We start from the raw sequence: 22,824 nt of genomic DNA, 5'->3' as shown, positions 1-22,824 counted from the left end.
TTACCTTAATTTTAATTAGATGCAGCAATTAGGGTAAATGTCATCCTTTCAAAGTACGAGTTTTCTTGAAAGTGATTTCGGGAAAGGGGAGGCCCTCCTGACTCGTAACTAACATACTGTCTGCATCAGAGGGTGATCACTGCTTCTTGTCTTATCTGTGATCTATAATGGAAATTCTTCAGGAAACGGTTGTTAACAATTTACTGTTGTACAGCTGTAACTGCCTGCAACACCTTACCATGAATAAACAATTTCATGGCTGTCATGACTTCAATTTTTAATCTTTTTTTAACTCTTCATTTATCACCCAGGACCATACATGGCTGGTTGTGTTCCCAGCGAGCATAGGTCATCTTTGCTTTGTCCTTTCTCAGAGGAAACATAAATGATGGGGATTTTAATTGGATCTGAATCTGGTTTGTTGTAACCTTAAGAGGCGTCGGATGTGAGGCAACAGCTTGTGTCTCGTCCTTCAGTCCTTTCAACCGTGAGAAGCCGCTGCAGCGTTGAGCCCGGCTCTCCGCACCACTGCTGCTGGTGAGGGCCTGTCAGCTGTCTGCGCCTTCACCCCCCTCCTCCTCCCAGAGGCTGGATACAGAGTGCAACTCTGGTCTGTGAGGAGAGGAGGGGACCCACCTTACAGGGCAGGAAGGGCCACTTTAAATGTGTTTAGAGGAAGCATGAGGTGCGACCAAATGCCCTCTCAAAATAGTGCATTTTAAATAATACCCTATAACATAAATTATTTGAGCATGTTCAGAATGCCAATCTCTCTCACATACACCCACTTCACTGGGTGTGAAGCATGTGCAGTGTTTCTACAGAAAAATAAAAGCAAAGATGTGAAAGATAGTTTTCTCAGTTTGGTTATGGCCTGGTGTAAGCCTTAATTTGTCTTAAGGAATAAGAGAAATAAAACAAGGAGAAAGTAAAACAGTGAAACCACAGATGGTAGCTGGTCACCCCTTCTGCTAAAATTGTTTTGAAACAATCATTGTAGCAGCAGATTTGTAAGTATCCCGTATTTGTGACCTTTGCCATGTTCTCAATCGAGTGCTCAGTCAGTGAGACCTAGCTGAAGTCTCTTTGGTAGACTTGGCTCCTCTCGGGTTCAGACTTGGCTCCTCTCGGGTTCTCCCGTTATATGGTAAGTATGTTGCGCACTACTAGGAAGCAAGAGACAGCCACAGTGGCTAAGGGTAGAACACCCAGATTACTGCCTCTGTATGTAGGGAGGTGCCCTTGGAGCTCTGGGGAGGGGAGCATCATCCCCGGCTTGGGGCTGCTCAGGAACTGGGGGTTAGAGATTGATGGATGGGGATGAGGGCAGCTCAGGTTTGTTTCAGTGTTTTCTACCTGGGCAGTGGGAACTGCTGTTCTTCCCATCTTGCAGGCCTGTAGTCATTACAAATGTATCAGGATACCAGGGCCATAAATTTCTTTATTTAGAAAGAAGGAAGGAAGGTAACTGTGCCTCCTGCTCTGCAGCAAAGTGCGTTTTCCTTTAATAAGAAGGATCAGGCCATCTAAACGGAATTTATCCCTTCTGCCCCCTCCCCTGCTCCTGGGATTCTAGAAGGGGGGAAAAACAGGTCTCATTGTGACATCAACTGGATGTGTGGGGAGGGGGAAACTTGTTAGTGTTTCTCTGCTGGCAATGGGATGGCTCCTTTTTGTAGGGGCCAGCTTTAGGGGGTGGCAATTAATGCTGTTTTCTAAGTATTTACCCCTGTTTTCCAAGTATTTACTCGGACTTTAGCAAGCCCGAGAACATATGGAGTTGTCCTTGCTGTTTTGTGAAGAGTTACTGTGGGGATTTGGAAAAGGAGCGGACTTGTTTTTCTTAGACCAACAGGGATCAATTGAACTTGAGCAGTTTGGTCTGGGAATGCTAAAGTGGAAGCAACTGACTGAGACACCGCATTATCCCAGAGGGTGTGCACTGTAGTCTAGGGTGCCTTGTGTTACAGACCCAGCATTAATGAGCAAGAACCGGACTGGGAAGGTTTAAGCTGCCAAGGGGCCTTTTTTTCTAATTGGACTGGGAGGGAGCCGGTTCTTGCTTCGCTGCTCTCCTCCAAGTGCTGTCTAACAAGACATGCATATCTTGAGCTTTTGTTTTTGAAGCCTGATACTTCCAGACTCAAAACTGCAACCAAAAAGGTTGTCTTATTTTCTTTGTGTGTCACCTGACTTCTAGATAATGCCTACTGATAAGCCACGCTTGTTTCTGGAGTCAGTTAATATGTTGTAAAGAACATGTTTAGAAGAGCTTAAGTGACAATTTGGAAAAATAGAGCTGTCTTAACATAACTTTTGATCTTGTTTGAGGCGGCCTATGCCTTCAAAAGGTCAAGGGGTGGCGGCTTGCTTTGTACATTTCCTCTGTGGTGTGTGTGGTGCCTGTGGGTATTTAGTAGGTACTCAGTGTTGACTGAGTATACACTCTCCATATAGTTTGATGTAGCATCAATATAAATTTAAGAATCCAGATCCTGTCTTGGGGAGTTTGTGCTGCTGCTTTCAAAGGAGAGAACTATGTTGTCTGAGTTTTGAAATCCGTCTGCATTAATTCAGCAGTATCTAATCACTACCCTGCCCTCAAAGAAAACAGAAACATTTTTATTAAAGAAAAGCACATTTGCTGCATTAAATCACATGTATCCTTCGAATCTATACTGGTTTGTCTTTTTTAAATGACTTTTAAAAAGCCGTCTGTTCAATGCATCTCATTCTTCTTCTTCAATAACTTTGTTCCTTGTGAACACATCTCTATGGATGTTAATAAGATTAACAGTTTTTGTACCAATACTAAGGAAGATCAGGCCCCAAACCAAATATCTACAGCCAAAACACACAACAGAAGTAAATACCATTCTTGTCCAAAAGCCTCTGTGTTAGGGGCTGTCCATGGCCAGCTGGTCTTTTCCACTTCACTGTTGTATAAATATATTGGAGTGGGTAGATTCAGGGGGAGCAAGTGGGGTGGCCCTTTTACTCAACATGACAAAAAAGGCTAACTGTACCTTAGTCATCCTCAGAGAGAGAGGCTCTCTGCTTTCCTATTATACTTAGATGGGAGAGCTTTTCCCTTGTGCAGTTGAGAAGCCCATCACCCATGCCTAGTGTCTGTCTGTGGTAGAACTCAGTGCCCAGTGTCTGCCTGTATTAGAACTCAGTGCTCAGTGTCTGCCTGTATTAGAACTCAGTGCTCAGTGTCTGCCTGTGGAATAATGCTCTTTGTCCATCTTGCTGGCTCTTGTTCCTATTTCTGGTCTTCACATGACTTTCCTTCTTGTGGTTTTATCACTTTCCCTAGGAGTTGATAGTCACAATTATGGGCTCTTTATTGGCTTCTGAAATGTTATTTTGGGCAAGTTGAGGATTTCTATAAAATCAGTGGTGGATCAGACAAGATGTTTGGTAGATCTGATGAATAGCTTATTCTCAAAAGAAGCAGGAAAGCAAGCCAGGAAAATAACATACTAGAGCATTATATGAAATGACTTTTCTTGGTAAAGTCGTTGGGTTCCCATGTAAAATTACCCCTATTATCAATTTTCCCACTTAAGTCCTAGGTTTCATGAGATACATTGGCACATGGTGTGGACTAAGCAAAGATAAGTAAAATAAGCCGCAAAGATTTTAGAAGCAAAATAAACGTTAGGTCTTCCAACCCAGTGTGACCCAGTGTGGAGGCCATACCATGCTAGTTTTAGTCCGCAGTAATGGCTCTGGGTTCTATGGGGAGACCTCAGTAGATGTGGTTTCTTCTGTCCCTTATAGCTACACAGGGACATGAGCCGGACAGAGATGATTACCCACGTTTTGCAGCTGAGGAAGCTAAGACATAAGGAAATAGAGGGCCTTGTGCAAGATTACGTGGCTCGTATTAATTATCAGACCATTCCGCTCATCAAAACAAAGATGAGTATGTAATGATCCCTACCCTTGAACTTTTGGTGACTCATCTGTCACCTAGCTAGATACGATAAACCCATCACCAAGTTGAACTATCTTAAGACAAAAGTGTCTGTAGTACCTCTAGGCTACCACATGTAGTCTAGCAAGAGAATATAGGTGGAATATGGGGCATTCACTCTCATGTGGCTCATGCTTGCTGCCCAGCATCAGGCAGAATATTGTATGGCCCGTTAATAGTGTGGAGAAGCTCAAAATCCCAAAGTCTAAGTGTGGTTTCCACTGACTGCATATCCTTTCACACATCTGTAAAGGCAGCATATCAAAAATCAAACCGTTGTAAGTTGGTGACCGTCTATAATCTACTTTGTCCTAAGTCTGTTTTATGAATAATTATGCATACTAATTAGTAAGCAATCATTCATGCTTCTGTTTATTGCACACCTGATTCAGATCCTTATCCTATAGACAGGTGACCATAGATGAATGAAGGTTTCAGTGAGTGGATGGAAAGATCTGGTGGATAGAACAATCAGTGGATGGATGTAGGGTTGGTGGGTGGATAAAATGATCAGTAGATGAATGGAGGGGTGGGTAAGGATGGGACTGGGGGAGGGAAGGGTGAGAAGGTTGGTGGATGGATAGAGGGATGGGTGGATGGATGGCTTGGGGGTGGATAGATCAGTAGATAGATGGAGCAGGTGGGTAGGTAATAGATGAAAGGGTGGGTAGGCTAATGGAGGGAGGGAGGAAAGGATGGGTTGGGGATGAATAGAGGGATGGGTGAATGGATGCGTGGGTAGATGCTAGCTAGAAGCTGCTGTGCATATTAAGTAAGCCTGGAATGGCTTATCATACATAAGAACTTTTTAAGAGAGTTTAAGTGTGGGAGTTCCTTAGATGAGAAGTTATTAACATTTTATCCTTTTTCCTAAGACTTTTAATAATTTATGGCAGAAATAAACAGTAGGTCTTTATTTCCTGTGATTGCAGAAATGTCAGTAAAGCAGAGTCTACTTGATTTAGTCTTGTTTGAATTGTGTGACATGGTGTTATGGCTGGGATCAGACACCATGACCCAGCATGCTCCCTTAGCTCTTTCAGCTATGGGTGTGATGATCACTCTACACTTTTTTCTGGTCTGTGAAATGAGGATCCCACTTTACTGTGGAACACTGTTGTGAGACCTCAGTACCTGGCCCCTGATCCAATCATGAAGTTTAAAATGGTGGCTTTATGATGGTGACTGTTTCCGCTTTCACAGAGTTCAAACTACTAATTCCTGGTTGCAGGGTAGCACTGGGTTTCTACGCGTTGACTTGTTCGCTTTTAAAAAATTTAATTGAAATGCCTTTATTTGCATTTACTGTATGTCAAGTATGACCCATGGTCTTTTATGTCAACATCTTTCTGGTTACTTCATTTTTAAAATGTAAAAGATTTTTGTCCAAAGACCTTGAAGCTCATTATCCTGTCTGTAGCACGTTTGTGGTTTGGGTAAATATCACCTTTAAGAGGAAAAGAGACATAAAAAGTTTAATTACTTATTCATGACGGTCATCTAGTCAGTAAACCTCCAGTTTTTGTTTTTTGTTTTCCTCTCTCAGCAAAAGGTGTTCATAAAATCCTCAGTTAGCAGTCAGCACTTCTTCCACTCTTATCAGTGTGTCCTGCCTCTTCTATTTGTCGTTCTGTTGCTGGTGCAACTGTCCTGGCTCCACCAGCTTCACCTTGTCTCTAATTCTGCGCTCTCTGTGAGTTGCAGCTGTGGAGCAGGCCACCTCTTTCAGCCCTGGCTCCTACCCTTCCCCACCATCTGTGCACCCTGACCCCAGCTCTCAAAACATGCCATTGTGTCCCACATAGGCTCTAGCTTGCCTCTTCACTGTGTTTTCTTTCTGTTTTTTAAAAAATTACGAAGTGGTAGTAGTGCAGGCCTTTAATTTTCAACACTTGGGAGGCAGAGGCAGGCGGATCTCTGTGAGCTTGAGTCCAGCCTGGTCTGCAGAAAGAGTACTAGTATAGCCAGGGCTATACAAAGAAACCCTGTCTTAAAACACACACATACACACACACACACACACACACACACACACACACAAATTGTTCTTCTAACTTCATTAATAAATAAGATTTATGTGTATGTGGTAGTGCTGTGTGTGTATGTCCATGTGCGTGTCTGTGCCTGTATGTTCAATCATGGAGGCCACAGGAGGATGTTGGGTATCCTTCTCTATCCCGCTTCCCTTGTTCCTAAGATTCAGGGTCTTTTACTTAAGCTGGAGCTGGTGGCCAGCAAGCCCTGTGATCCTCCTGTCTCTGGCTTTTTATGTGGGCACTAGGTTCTGAACTCAGATTCTTATGACTGTATAGCAAATGCTCTTACCCAGTGAGCCACTCTATCCAGCCCACTTACGCAGCGTTTTCCTCACTAAATTACTAAATTAGAACGTTTCCTCTCATCCTCTGCTCTCTCCTCTTCTGTGATTTGTGAATTCCAGCACCTGTGCTTTTGTTCCTGTGGTTTTGCTTCCTGTCTTGTATGGCCCCATCCTTCTACTTGTCTGGTTTCTGACCAGTGTTTTTTTGGTGTTTTTTTTTTTTTAATTTTTATTTTATATGTATTGGTGTTTTTGCTTGCATATTTATCTATGTGAGGGCGTTGGTTCCCCTGGAACTGGAGTTACAGACAATTGTGAGCTGTCATGTGGGTCCTGTGAAAGAGCAGCCAAGTGAGTGTTCTTAACCACCGAGCCATCTCTCCAGCCCTCCCCATCCCAACCAGTGTCTTTGTGTCTTTTTCTTTCCTAACGTGCTGGGTCTGGAAAGGGTAGATACAATTCACAGTCTGTATTCTTGTTTGATACATGTTACTTACTGCCTCCACTATGTGATTTAAAATTTCTCTGATTATCTTTTCACAGAGGAGACTGAGGACCAGTATAATGAATGGATTTGCTTTTCCCACTTTTTGGTACAGCATTCAGGAAATGCAGATTGTGTGAGCAAAATAAGAGAAACAGATAGACAGATGTTCATTTTTAGTAGGGAAAGAAAGCCTAGTTTTCGGCCTTCTAGTTTCAAGAATCATGTTTTGTTTTGTTTTTTCCTTTCTTCATGTTTCCTTTTGCTTATACTTCATTCTCTTTCTCTTCTTTGTTCACGTTTTGATTCCATTGCACACATTTTAAAAAATTACTTTAATTATGTCTGTGGGGGAGGGACACGTATGTGTGGAAGCCAGAGGAATACACTGGAGTCGACGGAGCTGGAGTTACAGGCACTTGTGACTTACTCAGTGTTGGTGCTGGGAACCAAACTTGGGTCCTGTGCAAGAACAGGATGCACTCCTAAGCACTTCACATTTTTCAGCCCCGTTGCTCACCTTTGTGTGGATCGAAGGAGTGCGGCTGGGGCCCAGGGCTGCCCCGTGGAAACCCTTTTCTTTATATTTCTCAGCAGTTTTTTTTTGTTTGTTTGTTTTTGTTTTTGTTTTTCCTGAGTCAGGATTTCTCTGTATAGCCTTGGCTGTCCTGGACTTGCTTCGTAGACCAGGCTGGCTGAGAACTCACAGAGATTCATGTGCCTCTGCCTCTTGAGTGCTGGGATTACAGGCATGCACCACTGTACTCGGCTTATTTCCCAGCAATTTTGTCCCGCCCTGGTCTCTGAAGACCCCCTGGTAGTCAGTCACCTCTCCTGCTTTTGCTGGTGCGCTGTGCCAGGCAGGTCCAGTCATGCTGTGTCTCGGGAGCTGAAGTTATGAAATAAGGGTAAAGATGCTGGAAATGCAGCTTCCCTAGGTGATCTGTTTAAAGCTGAGAAATTATGAAAATGCAGTAGACCTGAAAGCTAAGCTTTTAAGTGAATCAGTTCAGCTGCATTCCCACTGAGGGAGAAAGGGTGGTGGTGAAGCCAGCGTGTGTTAATGAGGAAGTGGTTGGTGACCCAAGGGGAGCCAAAAATCTGAACAAGATGTCAGCAGGGCCTCAGTGTTCTTGGGATATCCTTAACACTCATCACATGTGTCTATAGCTGTGGTCGATCTGCTTCAGGAGCTGACAGACATAGATACCCTCCATGAGAGCGAAGAAGGGGCCGAAGTTCTCATCGATGCTCTGGTAAGTGTCTCATGCCTGGGGTTTCATGGAACTGTGACAGCGTTGACCTTATCCTTGCCACTGTGTGTGAGTGGTGGCCCAGGAGTTCCGGGTTGAGGCTGGACGGAACAAGTGAGAGCAGAAATGCAGTTGGTGGGGTGCTTTCTTCTGTGGGACTGTGAGGGAGACTAGAGGAGCCCAGCACCTATTAACTAAGGGCTAGGCACTTAGTTCTTGTTTTCTTAGCCCTGCTCATTCCTTTCTACATCCTGGAAGCTGGGGCCCAAGAAAGGTAGAACAGTATTTCTGTGTTCTCCCTCTTTAATGCTGTGTTGTGCCCTTACTCACTGGGCTGCTACTAATCTTTTGATGAAGAGATCTCACAGATGTTTGCTTTCTGTCTTGAGTTTTATAATTGCGATAAGGATGGACGCTGCTACTTGTTTTCACAAGATGGGTCATCAGGGAAACTGAGAGAATGTTAAAAACACAAGAGCAAATCTGAGATCTCTTGTAGGTGAGAACTCTATCACTTACCCATGTCTTACTTAGTCTGTGATAGGGTCTCACTGTGTAGTCTAGCCTGGAACTTGATTTGTAGACTCAGATTCACAGAGATCTGAACTCAAGGCTCTCCGTCTGCCTTTGCTTCCTTTGGGTTTGAATTAAAGTCTTGCATTACCATATTGTGACACCAAGGCAAAGCCTCAGACTTCACTCATTTCCTCAACTGTTATCCAGGCAGCGCCAGGGTAGCGCCTGTCCCACAGGTCCTGTCTTGACATGTGAGGAAGCCCAGAGACTCCTCCTGCTGGGTCCTCAGCCAGGCCTGTGTCCACTGAAGCAAAAGCCTGTATGTTCTGATCCCTACCTGTGTTGAGGGAGGGCTCCAGATTGAAAAGTCACCACAGCTAGCCAGTGGTGTAGGAGGATCTGGTCTAGCCTCTTACCCTAATTCTGATGGGAACTCAGTACACTCACTTCTCTGGACTCTGGTCCTCTCTTTTCATCTTTTACCTTCCCCTGCCTCTTCTCTCTGATGAGAATGTTGGCAAGTGCTGCTTTCTGTGCAGTCTGTAATGTCTTAGAACCCATCGAAGCCACTTAGGTAGGTACAGGTGTCATGAAGCTGCCTCTTGGCCCTACCCTGACTTTGGAATGAGGGTAGCAGGACTGGGAATCTCAGCGCCTAAGGAGCCGCCCCTGCAGTACACCCTACCCCTTTGCTTAAGGTTCTCAACACTGGCTCTTCCCCACATCGAGCTCACTGCTGATGTGGTGTAAGTGGAGGGGTGGTGAACCCACTGGAGATGAAGGGCAGTCTCGGAGCCTGGCTGAAGTCCAGCAGGGCCCTGCACGGCCAGTGTGACAATGTCTGTGGCTGTTTTCCTTTCAGGCCCCTCAGGCTCCTTCCTGGAGTGAGCTGCCACTTTCATGGGCTTTGAGACCTTTTTTTTTTTTTTTTTTTTCCCTTGGAACCACTGTACAGAAGAGGGATTCTGCCAGGGTGGCCTTTTGTTTTGAGGAACATTTGTAAGAAGGCTGTGGCATTCCTTCCTGCACTGTGTCCCCACAGTGTCATTTGTGCAGACTTACCTTCCAGGGGTTAATTACGGTGGCCCTGTGTGTGCCTTCCTGCCTAGTCCCTGGGCTGGTTTTAATTACCGTCCTTTGCCTGTGTGAATGGAGAAGATGAGAGAGGAACAGCTAGCCAGGCAGATACTGTGAACCTACACAGAAGCAGCAGCTCACACAAAAGCCCCCTCTGTGTCTTCGTGTTGCCAAGCCCACCAACAAAGACTGCGTCTCGCAGATTTTATTGTCTGTCTGGAAGGAAACAGTTCGTCCTCAGGCTTGGGAGCCATTAGGTAGCTGCTGTGCAGGATTTCCTGTTTGTTTGTGATTTTTTATGATTATATTATTTTAAGACTTTGACTCTTATGGCTTTATCCTGGTGGGGCTTTTGTGAATCACAAACACTGGGCATTCTGGAGTCCAATATATTTTTTTGCCTGTCTACTAGCACTGAGAAGCCATCAGTAAATATCAGTAAGCAGAGCCAGAGAGTGGGCTTCCATTTATCTTGCCCTTGTGCCACATTGAGGAAGACGTTTGATAAGTATTCTCATATTACAAGGGTTGAGTTATCTTCATAGTTTTAATTTGGGGCCAGTATTGGAAGCCTGGAATCACTGGAGCAGAGGCTAGAGGGCACATGGCAGGATTTATTGTGGTGTGCAGTTTGCAGTTATTGCCTTGGTCTTTTTCCCAGTTGGAAGTCCCCAGCAATAGAGTACCACATTTGTGAGGAAAGTGCTATCCTGGCATTCTTGAGAATCTTTTGGGTTTAAAATTTTGGAACACATTCATTGTTGTTCTGTATACACGAAGGGAGTATTTGTGCTTTGGAACAAAGCGGTTTAGGAGCCTAGAAGATGGACTTCTCTGGAGACCGTAGATGTGAGGTTTATTGCATTGGTGAGAACTCCCTGGCTAACCCCTCCACAGACTCCTGAGAGCAATGACCAGGCAGCACATGGCCTGCAGTGACTGCCTCCTTGGGCTTTCTGGGACTCTCCACGTCATCCCTTCAAGCCTCCTCTAGCCTCGGCTCTTTCCTGGAAATTTCCCATCTCTTCTCCTCAGCAGAATTTGTCCCTGGGAACGTACCACATTGGATTATAGCTTGTATGGACCAGCTTGTCTTTCCCAACTTGTGATTCCTCTGGGAGACTGGTCGGGACTGCAGCTCTGCCTCTCACTGTGTGCCCTGGGAAAGCTGCCTTATCTTTCATGCCGCATTTTGTCTGTACAGTGGAGGTGTCTAACGTTCATGTCTGTCACACAGTATAGACGTGAGTCAGTGAGTTAGTTAGAGATCTTTAGAAACATCCACTACTTACTGGCCATTTTCCAGGACTGGTGGAGACCCAGCACTTTGCAAATGTCAGGTGACGGTGATAAGCATCATCTGCCACACGGTGACATGTTTGTGGATGTTTGTTGAACTTTAACATTTTTCAGTTCAAAATATTTCAGAAAGTATTTTGAGTAATTATTTATAAATATTTGGATGCTATGGGTCTAAATAAGACATTAAAAGATGGAGGTTTCGTTTAAAAGAAACACCAGTAGTGAGGATATGGGACAGGATATTGAGAAGGCAGGCTCCGTGGGGTGAAGAGTAGGACTGATCATATCTGGGGCCATTGTTACAGCTTGTGCAGAGAGCTGATATCAGAGCAGGCTAAAGAGTAGCTGCCTTGGACTTTCACAAGTGTGGCCTTGATGTGGAGAGCCAGGGGCTCCCTTCCATGCCCATTCCACACCCACACGCCCGCCGTCAGTCCTCAGCTCACTGTGATCTGCCTTGGACTGGTTTGCCATTTGATTTGTGCTGCTCAGGTGTAGCCAAGCCATGTAAACCTCTGTATCCTGTCCTTCTTGCCTCCATTCATATTCTCTCCTTTCTCTCTGTTGCCCCAAACAAAGCTCCTCAGGTCTTCGTTCATGTGATACTCACTGCATGCTGAGTTGCTCTTGATCCTTGAAACAGTACTTGTAGCTCTCAGTAAGACTGGAGTCTCTGCTTTCAGGGGGTGAAACAAGACATGAGGAAACAGTTAAACCACCCACAGTGTTCATGGCCATGCAGGGAATGAAAATGGAATGGCGTGAGTTGAGTGCCTGGAGGTCAGGTTAGATCTGCCTCTCCAGAGAGGCCCGAGTTCTGGGCCTGCCATTCAGAATGGCCATGAGCAGGGTAGGACAGGGCAGACTAAGGTGAGAATGGGCTTGCCTCAGGGAGAATGAGAGGGGCCACCTGGTAAGTGCACTCAGATGTGGGGGAGCAGTTCTGCATCCTATAGGCTGCTGCGAGACTGTCTGCATGGACAGCCTATAGGCAGGGGACTGGCAAGTGTCTGTCTAGATGTTCAGAACAACCCCACAGGCAGCTGTGGGTGGGGAGTGGGAGGGCAGGACTGGAGGCCCATTTCTCAAGAGATGACAGTAGGCCTGCTTTTAGCATTATGACATTCAAAACTTATTTGATCAAGATTCCATATGTTCGGGGGTTATTTTTTTTTTTTTTAAACATGACATTTCTGAAACTCCTAGTGGGTGGAAGAACTCTAATCTGGCCCTTGAGTGTTATAGAGTGGGCCAGGTAGAGAGGGAATCCTCTTCATACCCTCTCATCTGCCTGGTTCCTTATTTCCTTCTCTTTTCTTACATCCTTCCTCTTTGGTCAAGTGGAAAAAAATGTCTGATCATGCCCTCAAACGTTGTCTGAGTGAGACCTGCTGTTTGGGGACCTGCTAACAAGCAGAAATAACCAGAGACTTATCAGAAAATGCCAGGCCTCAGTCCTCATTTCCAAGGCCAGGGTTGTTCTGGCTGGTGCTTTAATCCCCGAGCAGGATTTGTTTTTAGTTTCAGACTTGGTCACAGGTCCAGAAAATTGAAGGTAGGCCTGAGGGCTGGGGAAGCAGCCAGAATGCTAATTTGCGCTCCTTACTAGATGACTCCAGAGCCATGCATAATACAAATACTTTTCTAAGGGTTTTCTGAGCTAAATGTATTTTGACTGCTCTCAGCCCTCCTGCAATCAGATAAAATTGCATCTAACCCAACTAAACATCGAGTTTCACACTTTGCAAGCTTAAAAAGTCTGCCTGTTAGAAGTTAGATTTCTGTAACAAGAAAAAAAGGCTTTCCTCCAGCCAGACACCCATCATCCATATCCACTCTGCTCTAGGATCTAAGCGAGTTGCTCACTGCTACCGTCCCCGCCAGTTTCCAGACAGCAGAGATGGGAAGCATAACTAAGAATCAGGAAAGAGACAAATAATGCAGATAACGCTGCCATGGGCAGCAGAAGCCAGTGATGCAAGCTGTAGGAGCGACACCCAGCAGGGCTGTGGTGTTTGCCACTTCAGGATTGGGGGAGAGATGCCAGTCAGGGCGGTTTAGGAAAAAATAAGTTGTGACACGGTCTGTACTTATCCCCAGATGTTCTCTGTTTTGTTTCCCCATGCACAAATTTTTCAGTTTAGTAAGGGAAACACCTTAATGTTCTTATTGGCTCTGAGACTTGAGAGCAGGATGGTGTGTCTTCCGGCGGAAGGGGGAAAGCGTTTGTTGCCCTCCTGGTTCTGGCACCGGCTCCTCCCCCGTGAGCTCCTGTTCTTTCCTCCAAGGCACAGGGGAGAGCTTAGACAGCGCGCCACACACTAGTGATCAGGTGTGCAGACAGGTCACTAAGTTCAGACTCTCTCCATGTTCAGATGTTGTCCCTGAGTCCCACCCAGAAGAGACAGACAGGCCTTATTTGGTATCTGTCCTTGTCATTGCAGCCACCCCTAGGTCCTGTCAAACCAGGTCTGTGGAGTGTCAGCTTTCTGCACAAAGCTTAGGGAGTGTTGGTGACATGTGCTCACTGCTTTCTCCTTCCTTCTCTCTGCCTTTCTATTCTCACCAAAGTAATAGAGTTGGTCACTTCTGCTTCCAGTTCTGTGGCTCTGGCCAGGCTACCTAGCCTCTCTGAGCCTTCGTTGTGTGCTCTGTGAGAGTTGTGAGTCTTATGGCAGGGTCAATGGGATACTGTCTGTAAGCACACTGTGTGGTGCACACAGAGAGGGCACATATGTTTATTTTGGTGAGATAAGGCCGCTCAGGCATCTGCTAAGTGCAGAGTTGTTCAGGACCTTAAAGTGTGCCAGGATGCATGGGGTAAGGGGCTTGCTATCAAGAATCTAACTTTTTCTTCACCAGTGGGGAGAGATGCATGGAATGGATATAAAGCTAGATACAAACTTGCTCCTGGACATTTTGCATTGTTCCTTTAACCAAAAGTAGCGCCCCACATTTCCTGGCAATTGCTATAGAATTCCTTTTTATCCTCATTTCCTACATTAGGCAAGCAAGGCACTTGGCAGGGGAGTCTTTCTCGATGCCTGATTACAGCTGTCTTGGCTGAATAGTCACATCCCCAGGAGAGAAAATGAGGGCCTTCTTTCTTCCTTCCTTCCTTCCCTGCATGCCCTGGGGTTACCCACAGGCAGTCCCCAAAACCAGTGTCGTATAGATGGCAGTATAAGGCAGGAACGGCTTTTCAGGATTCTAGAAGGAAGCCTGACTTTGCTTGTCACTCCTTGGCAGCTGTGTGTTGTTGGCTGTATTATGTAGCTGCTGTGTTTCCCACCTACCTCAAAAGGTGTAAATCAAGTAAGAGACACTTAGTTCATGTATTACATGTATTCCAGATGTAAGGCATTTGATCGTGTTACTATTTCTTTTTAAGAGGGAACTAGGCTTCTTCAGAATTAATGGTTTGGTAAAAGCTTAGCGTGTAAAGGTAGAAAGCTAGAGCTGAGCACAGCAGAAGGAAAATAGCACACTTCCTACCCCACAGCTCTAGTGCTCTAAAAGCATGTTTGCAAACGCCTCATACCCATGAGTAGGTCCCCCTGAGGTAGAGAGCTTGTGGGAGGTAAGGTGGAAGAATGAACATGAGAACCTTGCATTTACCAGCTTTGTAACTTGAGTTTTCCTTTGTGTCCTTCAACTGAGTTGCCCCTTCCTGCCTCGAGGTGCTTTGAAGAGGTGAAGGGTCGAGACAGCCCCACAGGCTGCCGATTCTGCCCTGAGTCTGTTCATTCAAAGCGGAGAGCTGTGACTATGGGGATGGGAACATTCGGGGACCGGTGTGTGATGGATCCGTCTCTCCTTTTGCTTCTCTGTTCCTGCAGGTGGACGGGCAGGTGGTAGCACTGTTGGTGCAGAATCTGGAGCGCCTAGATGAGTCCGTGAGGGAGGAAGCTGATGGCGTCCACAACACCCTAGGTGAGGGCCACAAGCTGGGGCATGCTGTTCGCTTCTCCTCCCTGTAAGCCAGTCAGCAACCAAATGTTTGTTTGTTTGTTTTATTTGTTTTCTCCAATGCTCCAGAACTGTCTTTTCAGAAATGAAGGCCCAGGTGTACATTTCATATAGCTATGGCTTTAGTGTGGTGTATAGGTAGTAAGTAAAAGCTGAATCCTCTAAAGAGGTAAACGTCCAAGAGAAAACATGCTGGCTCCTAAGTTTTATGTTAAAGATTGTACTGTTTTTAATTATGTGTATATGTATGTTGGGGAGTATTTGCACACCCTTGTGGGGCCCAGAAGATCCCTGTTGGATCTACTATGCTGGAGTTACAAGTGGTTGTGAGCCTCCTGATATGGGTGCTGGAAACCAAACCCAGATCTTCTATGAGAGCAGAATGAGCTCTTTTCCACTGAGCTATCTCTCCATCAAAGCCTTTGCCTCCAGAAGTTCAGATGAAATCCCTGCCGGGGCCCCACCCCTACCCCAGGAAGCTAAGTTTGAGATTTGTTGGTGGTTTTGTGTTAGCTTCTCTTACCCCCTTGCTTCAGTGGATCTTCACGACTGTGCACATTACAGGAAAGGTATTTGCTCTGGAAAGCACTAGCGTTTCCTTGTCCTCAGCACAGGTGGCTTTGTTAAGTGAGTTGAAATACTGTGACTGTCGGCTGCCCCCGAGTCCTGCTCATTTCAGCAGGTTCCTCTACAGTCCTTTTCCTCTCTCTCACTCAACTCTCTTAAGTTTCTCAAGTTGCCAAGCCAGCGGCCTATTTAAAATTGTGCCTTTGGGCAGGCTGCTTCCTCATGAGGCGCCACAGTTAAACCAGCGGTGGCAGCTTTGCAAGCAGAGCTCCAGAGGTGTAGGAGGCCTAGCAGAATCAGGAGTTTGGATGAGATTAGTTTCCCTCTCGGCTCCTTTGTGTTTACTGCAGATTTCCCTTGTAGTTCTAGATCCTTCAGTGTGGATTATCGTAAAGAAGAGGGAAGATAGGTGCCCAGGGAGTAAGAGAGGAGGACACAACAGCCTGTGGTTGGGGGCTGGCTCTAATGTAGAGGCAGAATTTGGCATGCCATCTGTCAGCCTAATGTTGGATTTTGCAACTTGAAAGCTTATCAAAAGTCCTAGCTGGTTGTTCATAAAAAGGCCCTGGTGTAATGGGCCTGGCAGCTCTACATGGATTTTTCTTAGGCACCTACCTCACTCAAATTCATTCCTGCCTCAACCCCTAGGTACCCATGTTTGTCAGGCATGGTACTGGGAGCTAGGACAGGTCAGGGTGAGTTAGGCATGGCTAATGCAAGGGCGGTCTGATGGAAAGGCTCAGAACAGAGAGGAAAGAGTGCTGGTGACAAAAGCTATCGTTAGAGCCAGTGAAAAGCAGCATGGGAGCTGGGGGCAAGGGCCTCACATTGTTGCAAGGAAGCTGACTGGGGCTGAATAAGAAGTCAGATGCCCTTTGCCGGGGGGTTGGGGGGGGACATGAGTCGAGCTGTCTTTTGCTAAGTTGAGGCTGTGCTTTGGGACAGTGAGAGCGGGGGTGAGGTTGGAGCAGTGGGACCAGCTGAGTAAGTCTATGCAGAGTCTGGAAGACCATATAAGCCAGCAAGTGTGGCTTTGTACCCTGTGCGCAACCGGAGGCCGTGTGAAGTATAAGCAGATCAAGGTAGAATGGAGGAGTTGATTGAGGCTGTCTCATCTCTTGGGTCCCTCTGCTACTCACTCTCAGCATGGGGCCCCCTGCCCTAGGACTACCCACCGTTCTTTTACTGGCCTGTAATGAGCTTGACTCAGGGGAAAGAGTCATGAGTGATTCTCTAGCCCTTTTGCCTTCAGAGTTCAGGCCCAGCCTGTTCTGGACATTGTGCTAAGGGAACACAGAACAGTTATCTGCCTCATGAGAGTGACCCATTCTAAGATAGGAAGCAAAGGGGCCCTGAAGGGAAGGAAAGAATTTGATGTGGTAAGGACAGTGGTAATATTTTAATGCCCTTCTTCTTGATATCATATCATGTAATAGCTTTTTTCCCCTTGCCTCCTAATTTTTAATTTTCCTATTAAGTCACACTTTGACTGTTGTAGGAGATAGCAGGACCAATTATTTGCTTCCCGGTACCTGGCAGCTACCGCTGGCGGCATGGCCTTTCCCCTCTGCACACATTATTTTGTTCAATTAAGAAGATCACGCTCGCCTCCGTGGCAGTGTGCTCGTTTCCACATGATTTAGAATGGGGGTGGGGGGCGGGGGAGAGAGAGAAACCGAATGGGGAAGTTGGAAAAGGCAGAAACTGCCTTGCCCTCGGGGTTTCTGCCCTGGCCCTGACTAGCTGCAGACCTCTGGGACTAAGTGGGTCTTGCTAGGCAGTTCTCCCTTCTTCGTGTTCTGCTCTGGACTTGCCTCTATTAGCATAAAAACCTATCCCTTATCCCTTCTGTGAATTTCATCATTTTCAGTTATGACTTTTACTTATAATATAACGTAAAGAAGAAAAAAAAACAACAACATAGCACCTCCCTAGTTAATCTAAAAGTGACAACAGCATCTGCTGGGGAGGAATATGGGGAAGTGGGACAGAGAATCAAGTGCCTGTCATGGGAAGCGAGCTTGATGCAGCTGGAAGCAGAGATGCCCTCCCCAGTGACTGGTGTCTGTCTCTTTCAGCCATTGTGGAAAACATGGCCGAGTTCCGTCCGGAGATGTGCACAGAGGCTGCCCAGCAAGGGCTTTTGCAGTGGCTGCTGAAGAGGCTGAAGGTAAGGGGACCAGTGGCCCTGCCACTCACTTGTCTCTGCTCTGGATGTGGCTGGTGCCAGGGTGTTGACAGACATTGTCAGCCCCTGCCATATGGTCTAGTCTGGGAAGTTTCTGGTGCCTCTTGTCATTTTGTTGCTTTATTCTCCAACCCTCTTTTAAGGGATCTTTTTTAGTTCCAGCTTTATTTATTTATTTTTCATTCTTAAATTGTTTATTTGAGTTCCATTTTTAAAAAGCATTTATTGTTAAAAATATTGTATATATTTTTCTGCAAATATATAGGTGACAGTGTTGTATGTGACCTAAAAAGAATTATAGAATGTTTCCTTGTGCAAATTGGTTTTTTTTTTTGACTGAACTAATAATTGCCTAGTGTTCCACTGGACAGACTTAACAAATTGCTATTTTTTTGAGATAGAGACTCATGCATCCCAAGCTGGCCTGCGACTCAGAAGACCTTGAACTTCTGATCTTCTTGCCTGTACTTTCCAAGTGCTGGGATTACAGTTGTGCACCGTCCTGCCCAATGTATGCAGTGGTGGGGTCTTAACCCAGGGCCTGCATCCCTTCCCGAGCTCTCAGGTTTAACTTAAATACTTACATTTCCAAGTTTTTCCTGTTGTAAGCAGTTTGCAGTGATTCTCCCATCCCAACAGTATTCTGGTACACTTAGCTCATCTGTGTGGTAAATCTCTGGAAGTGAAATGAGCAGGCCAAAGGGGATATGCATTAACATTTGAGTTAGGTGTTGCAAAATTGTCCACTGTCAAGCTTGCCCAACTGAAGTGAGAAGGTTTCTTGCTGCTCCCTGGCAACACCAGGCATTATCAAACTTAGGGATTTTTTTTTTTTTTTTTTTACACTTAGATGTGAAAACTGATGCTATGGTATCTTAATATAGATTTTAAAACCATAGAGCGTATACTGACTTCTGGTTGCTTAATAGCCATTCATGGGCTTGGGGAAGTTGTTCAGTGAGTAGGATGCCTATACCCATCTATAATCCCAGTCCTGGGAGGTAGAAGCTGAAGGATCAGAAGTTCAAAGTCATCCTCTACTACATAGCATTTTGCAAGCCAGCCTGGTATAGAAATGATAACTAGTCATATTAATTTCTTTTAGCTTCTTGTATCCTTTGTCCTTATTTCTGTTGAATTCATTCTCTTTCTTAGCATGGCATCACCATCTTTTTTAATAATTTTTTAATAATTAGTGCTATCCCATAGAGTAAATAAAAAAAGGAGGGCAAAGCTCTTAGCTTGACCAACTGTGTCATAGGGGGCAGTAGCTTATGTGCTGTTATGGTGGTCCTCAACTGGCAAGGTAAGAAGGAACCCTTTGTTTGCCTCTAAAGGAGGAGTGATTCTTGAAGTAGTCATGGCTTATCCAGAAAGTCTGGGGTGTGTCAGCCCAGGTTCACCCTCCTTGTCTTGGAAGGGCCGAGAGGAAGGTTGCCTGACAGTCTAGCCCTGTTCATATAACCCCATAATATAGACACACACATAGCCATCAGAGGATACTAAGCCCAGTGGTGTTATTGGTGGAGATGGGTGCATTTGCTGGGCAGAGCCCAGTCTTGCCAGGCAGAGCCCAGTGCACTGAGCCCCTGCAAGCCCTTACCTCCTTCCCCTCAGGCCTTTATCCAGCAGGTAGCTAGTTCACATGCTGTACCTTCCTTTGGACTTCTGAGCCCGGATATAGTTTGGCTTTATGCTGCACTTGTTCTATGTAGTTTTCCTTTCCGACCTACTTCCTCAGCACTCAGAATGTATTCTATCCTCTAAGTGTTTGAAACACTTTGGGGCTGAGGGGTGGAGGAGAGGAGAGTCAAAACCAAAGGGATGGGATGGATAATGGGAACCGGAGTTGCTGGTGGAATTTGTGGCCCAACCTTAAAATAAACAAAATAATCTTTTTTTTTTTTGTCTAATCTAGTAGTTTTTGTCTCTGTGAAGTCAGGACAATTTTTTTTTTCCTTTCAGTTCCTTGGGACTTACTAATAAATTTGAATATCATTCTTTAAAACTCTTCTATCCTTTGAAGGGGACAACTTGCCATAATAACATTCTCTCACTCTCTCTGTTGTTCTGTCTCTCTCTGTGTCTGTATACATGTCTTTCTCTCTCTTGCTCATTCTTTCTTTTGTGGAATTGGTTATATAGGAAGAGAAATTGAGACCTTTGGGTATTTATTCTGGATTCCATTTGCTACTTTAGTAAGCTATTATTGAGTTTTGCTGTAGGGCACAGAAATTTGTATAATCCTCAGGACAGGAATAGCCTTGTTGCTATCTAAAACCATTTTCAAGGTTTCCAGTATTTAAACATTAAATTGCTGTTTACTGGGAAGCAAGTTCCCTTAGAAAAACCCTGTGCTGCATGGAACATTCACAAAAGCAAGGCAAGCTAGAGAGTGAGGCCAGCAAGAATCCGTGACTTTTGGAGGTGCTTTGTTCTGGTTTCCCAGTCCCCCTCTCACCCCCCCGGAAAAGTGCGTGTTGTATTCTTCACCACGAGCAGCCTTGGAAACAGTGCTGGGTGGGCTGGACTCTGGCCTGCCCTCCCTTGGGGGCTGTGTGGCTGCAGCCACTGTTCCTTCCCTTGTCTGGCCTGCTTTCTTTGGAAAATGTAATTCTTTTTCCGGGGACCACTGAGTCCCATGAGGTGACTGAAGACCCATGTAAGAGTGCATTTAAGTTGTGACCATCGACACAGCAGGGTTGCGTTGAGAGATCACTAGTGCAACTTTAAAAACCAGGTTCCCTGGGCACAGCCCAACCCGACTGTCTTGTTTAGGTTACTGTTGCTATGATGAAGCACCATGACCAAAAATAAATTGGGAAGGAAAGGATTTGTGTGGATTATACTTCCACATCGGAGTCCATCATGAGTCAGGATAGGAGCTCAGAGCGGAAACCTGGAGGCAGGAGCTGATGCAGAAGCCATGGAGGGGTGCTGCTTACTGGCTTGCGCCTCACAGCCTTTTAAGCCTGTTTTCTTACAGAACCCAGGACCATCAGCTTCGGGGTAGCACTGCCCACAATGGGCCGAGTCCTCCCCTATCAAGCACTAATGAAGAAAATTTCCTGCAGGCTTGCCTACAGCCTGATCTTATGTAGGCTTTTTCTCAACTGAGGCTCCTCTCCAATGACTCTACCTTGTGTCAACTTGACACAAAACCAACCAGCTCATCTACCCTGTGAGTTCTACTCTACTGTTAGTGTATCCCAAAGGCGGTCTTCATGTGGGTCAGTGTGTGTCTCTCACTGAGATCCACTGGCTCTTTTTCTCTCTTCTCCTGCAGCCTGATACAGTGGGGTAGCCCCTTCATTTTCAGTGCCCACCTCCCTGCCTTCATTAGGGCCACTGCCCCAGCTCAGCCTGGCCTTTTCATTTCTCAGTTCTGAAACGCTAGCCTTATTACCTGTTGCCTTGCTCCTCTGCTTGTGTTCTACACCACAAAAAGCAAAATGTCAGACCTTTGCTTTGCTTATGTCCCTGTCTCTACCAGGCACAATGCTTTTTCTTCCTCCTGTGTTTTAAAATATACACAGCACTGTGAGACAGCCCGCATCATTCTTAGAAGTGAAAGGAGATGTGCAAGTCCTATTGTGGATAAATAACTACAAATCAAGGCCTACAGACGCTAAGTGTCTTGCCCTAAGCCTATACGGGTAGAGCTGGAGCTGGGATTTAACCTACACCCCAGAAGTGTTCTCGTGGACCTTCCCATGATGCTGCTCTGCCTCCGATCCATCTGACATTTTGGTTGCTGCAAACCAGCCCCTTCAGATTTTTCCTAAAGGATTTCTCCTGGGAATTAGCCAGTCTGAATTTCAGCACTCACCCACAATGGTACCACACACCGGTGGGGCACCTTTTCTTCTTCATCTGGAAAGTACTGGTGATCTCATCACCCAGCTGACTTAACCATACCCCAGAAATCCTGAATGGAAGACCCAGGCCTGGCTCTTTCCCCCAGTCTTTCTTTTGTGGTTCCTTGGAAATTCTTAGATTCCCCCAGGTGTACTAAATCGTCCAAGCTTGGGCTGAGCCTCACGTTTTAGCAGCCCTCATGGTGAGTGATGGAAGGGGAAGTCTCAGAGCTGAAATTCTAGAATCCTTATGTGTCTGGGTTGCCGGATTAAATCCTTCATTTTGACTGATGATCCATACTTATTTAGGAATCCTTAAGTAACTCTCAGTGGGGGGGCCGATGGGTGGCAGGCACGTTAGCTGCAGATCACATGGCTTCATGCTGGTAGCCTAGCAGCATGTAGCCATAGTAATGGGGCCTTCTTTCATCCACCAAATGAAACCTCACTAATTTGTCCAAGAAGACCCATTGCAGAGAATGGTATTAGACGGATTAGCAAGTAACAGGCAAGTTTCTCTTAGCAGGAGAGATAACTGCATCATACACCAGTTTTTTCACACAGTGCTTACAAATGTTAGGGTGCTGTATGTACTATTGAAAATAACATCAAAGCCAGGCATTTTCTAAAGAAACAAAATTAGGATTCCCATTGAGTTTCCAGTTAAATCAACATTCCAGGAACCATTGCTACAGTCAGTGTGAGCTAATCAATTCACAACCAGTCAAGTTAACAACTAGTATGGCTGTTGATGCAAGATCTCTGGCCCCAGGTGACGACCAAGGTTGCTTTGACAGTTGTAAGGGGCTGGCAGTGTGTCTGCACCCCACCCCCACCCGTGTTCAGGTTAGCTGCAGACATAACCTCCAGTCCCTGGCTGCAGGTGATAGCATAATTGTTTTCTACTTTCTAAAAAAGCAGCAGCTCCCAAGAAGGTGAAGTTTAATTTTATTCAAGGCTAGTCCATGCTGAGTACAAACCTGTGCTTGACTCTGCAATTACTCAGACAGCTGAAAGATTTAGGATCACCAGGTTCCTGGATGGAAGAACCGTGCAAGCTGCAAATCCCCCAGGTTTACATTGTAACATCCAAGAGACAGTACCTGCCCAGTGAATTCTCCTTCCTCATTTGATTAAATGTCTTTGCTATTTGGCAGTTTGTATTATGGAATCTCTGACTGAGATTCAAACAGGAGTTGAGTTTCCTTGGTACATTTCATCTTTGACTAGACGTGAAGAGTTGGTCCTCTTCCTTCCACCTGCCCAGCTCCAAGTGTCATCACCACCATCATCTCTGTATTTCCACCGG

At 45.7% G+C, this 22,824-nt stretch overlaps 1 protein-coding gene across 1 annotated transcript in view; it reads left to right on the top strand.

Moving 5' to 3' along the window:
• The window catches only part of Ctnnbl1 (catenin beta like 1), a 155,535-nt gene that overhangs the window by 54,998 nt on the left and 77,713 nt on the right, over nt 1-22,824 (top strand). The window contains exons 5-7 of the mRNA XM_060382923.1: nt 7,947-8,042; nt 14,774-14,867; nt 17,549-17,640. Of these exons, the coding sequence (XP_060238906.1) occupies nt 7,947-8,042; nt 14,774-14,867; nt 17,549-17,640 (282 nt within the window). The remainder of the gene's footprint in view (nt 1-7,946; nt 8,043-14,773; nt 14,868-17,548; nt 17,641-22,824) is intronic.

This window comes from Meriones unguiculatus, chromosome 4, assembly GCF_030254825.1.
Source record: "Meriones unguiculatus strain TT.TT164.6M chromosome 4, Bangor_MerUng_6.1, whole genome shotgun sequence".
Lineage (NCBI taxonomy): Eukaryota > Metazoa > Chordata > Mammalia > Rodentia > Muridae > Meriones > Meriones unguiculatus.
The sequence above is the reverse complement of the archived record's forward strand: the minus strand, read 5'-3'. Positions and strand labels throughout refer to the sequence as shown.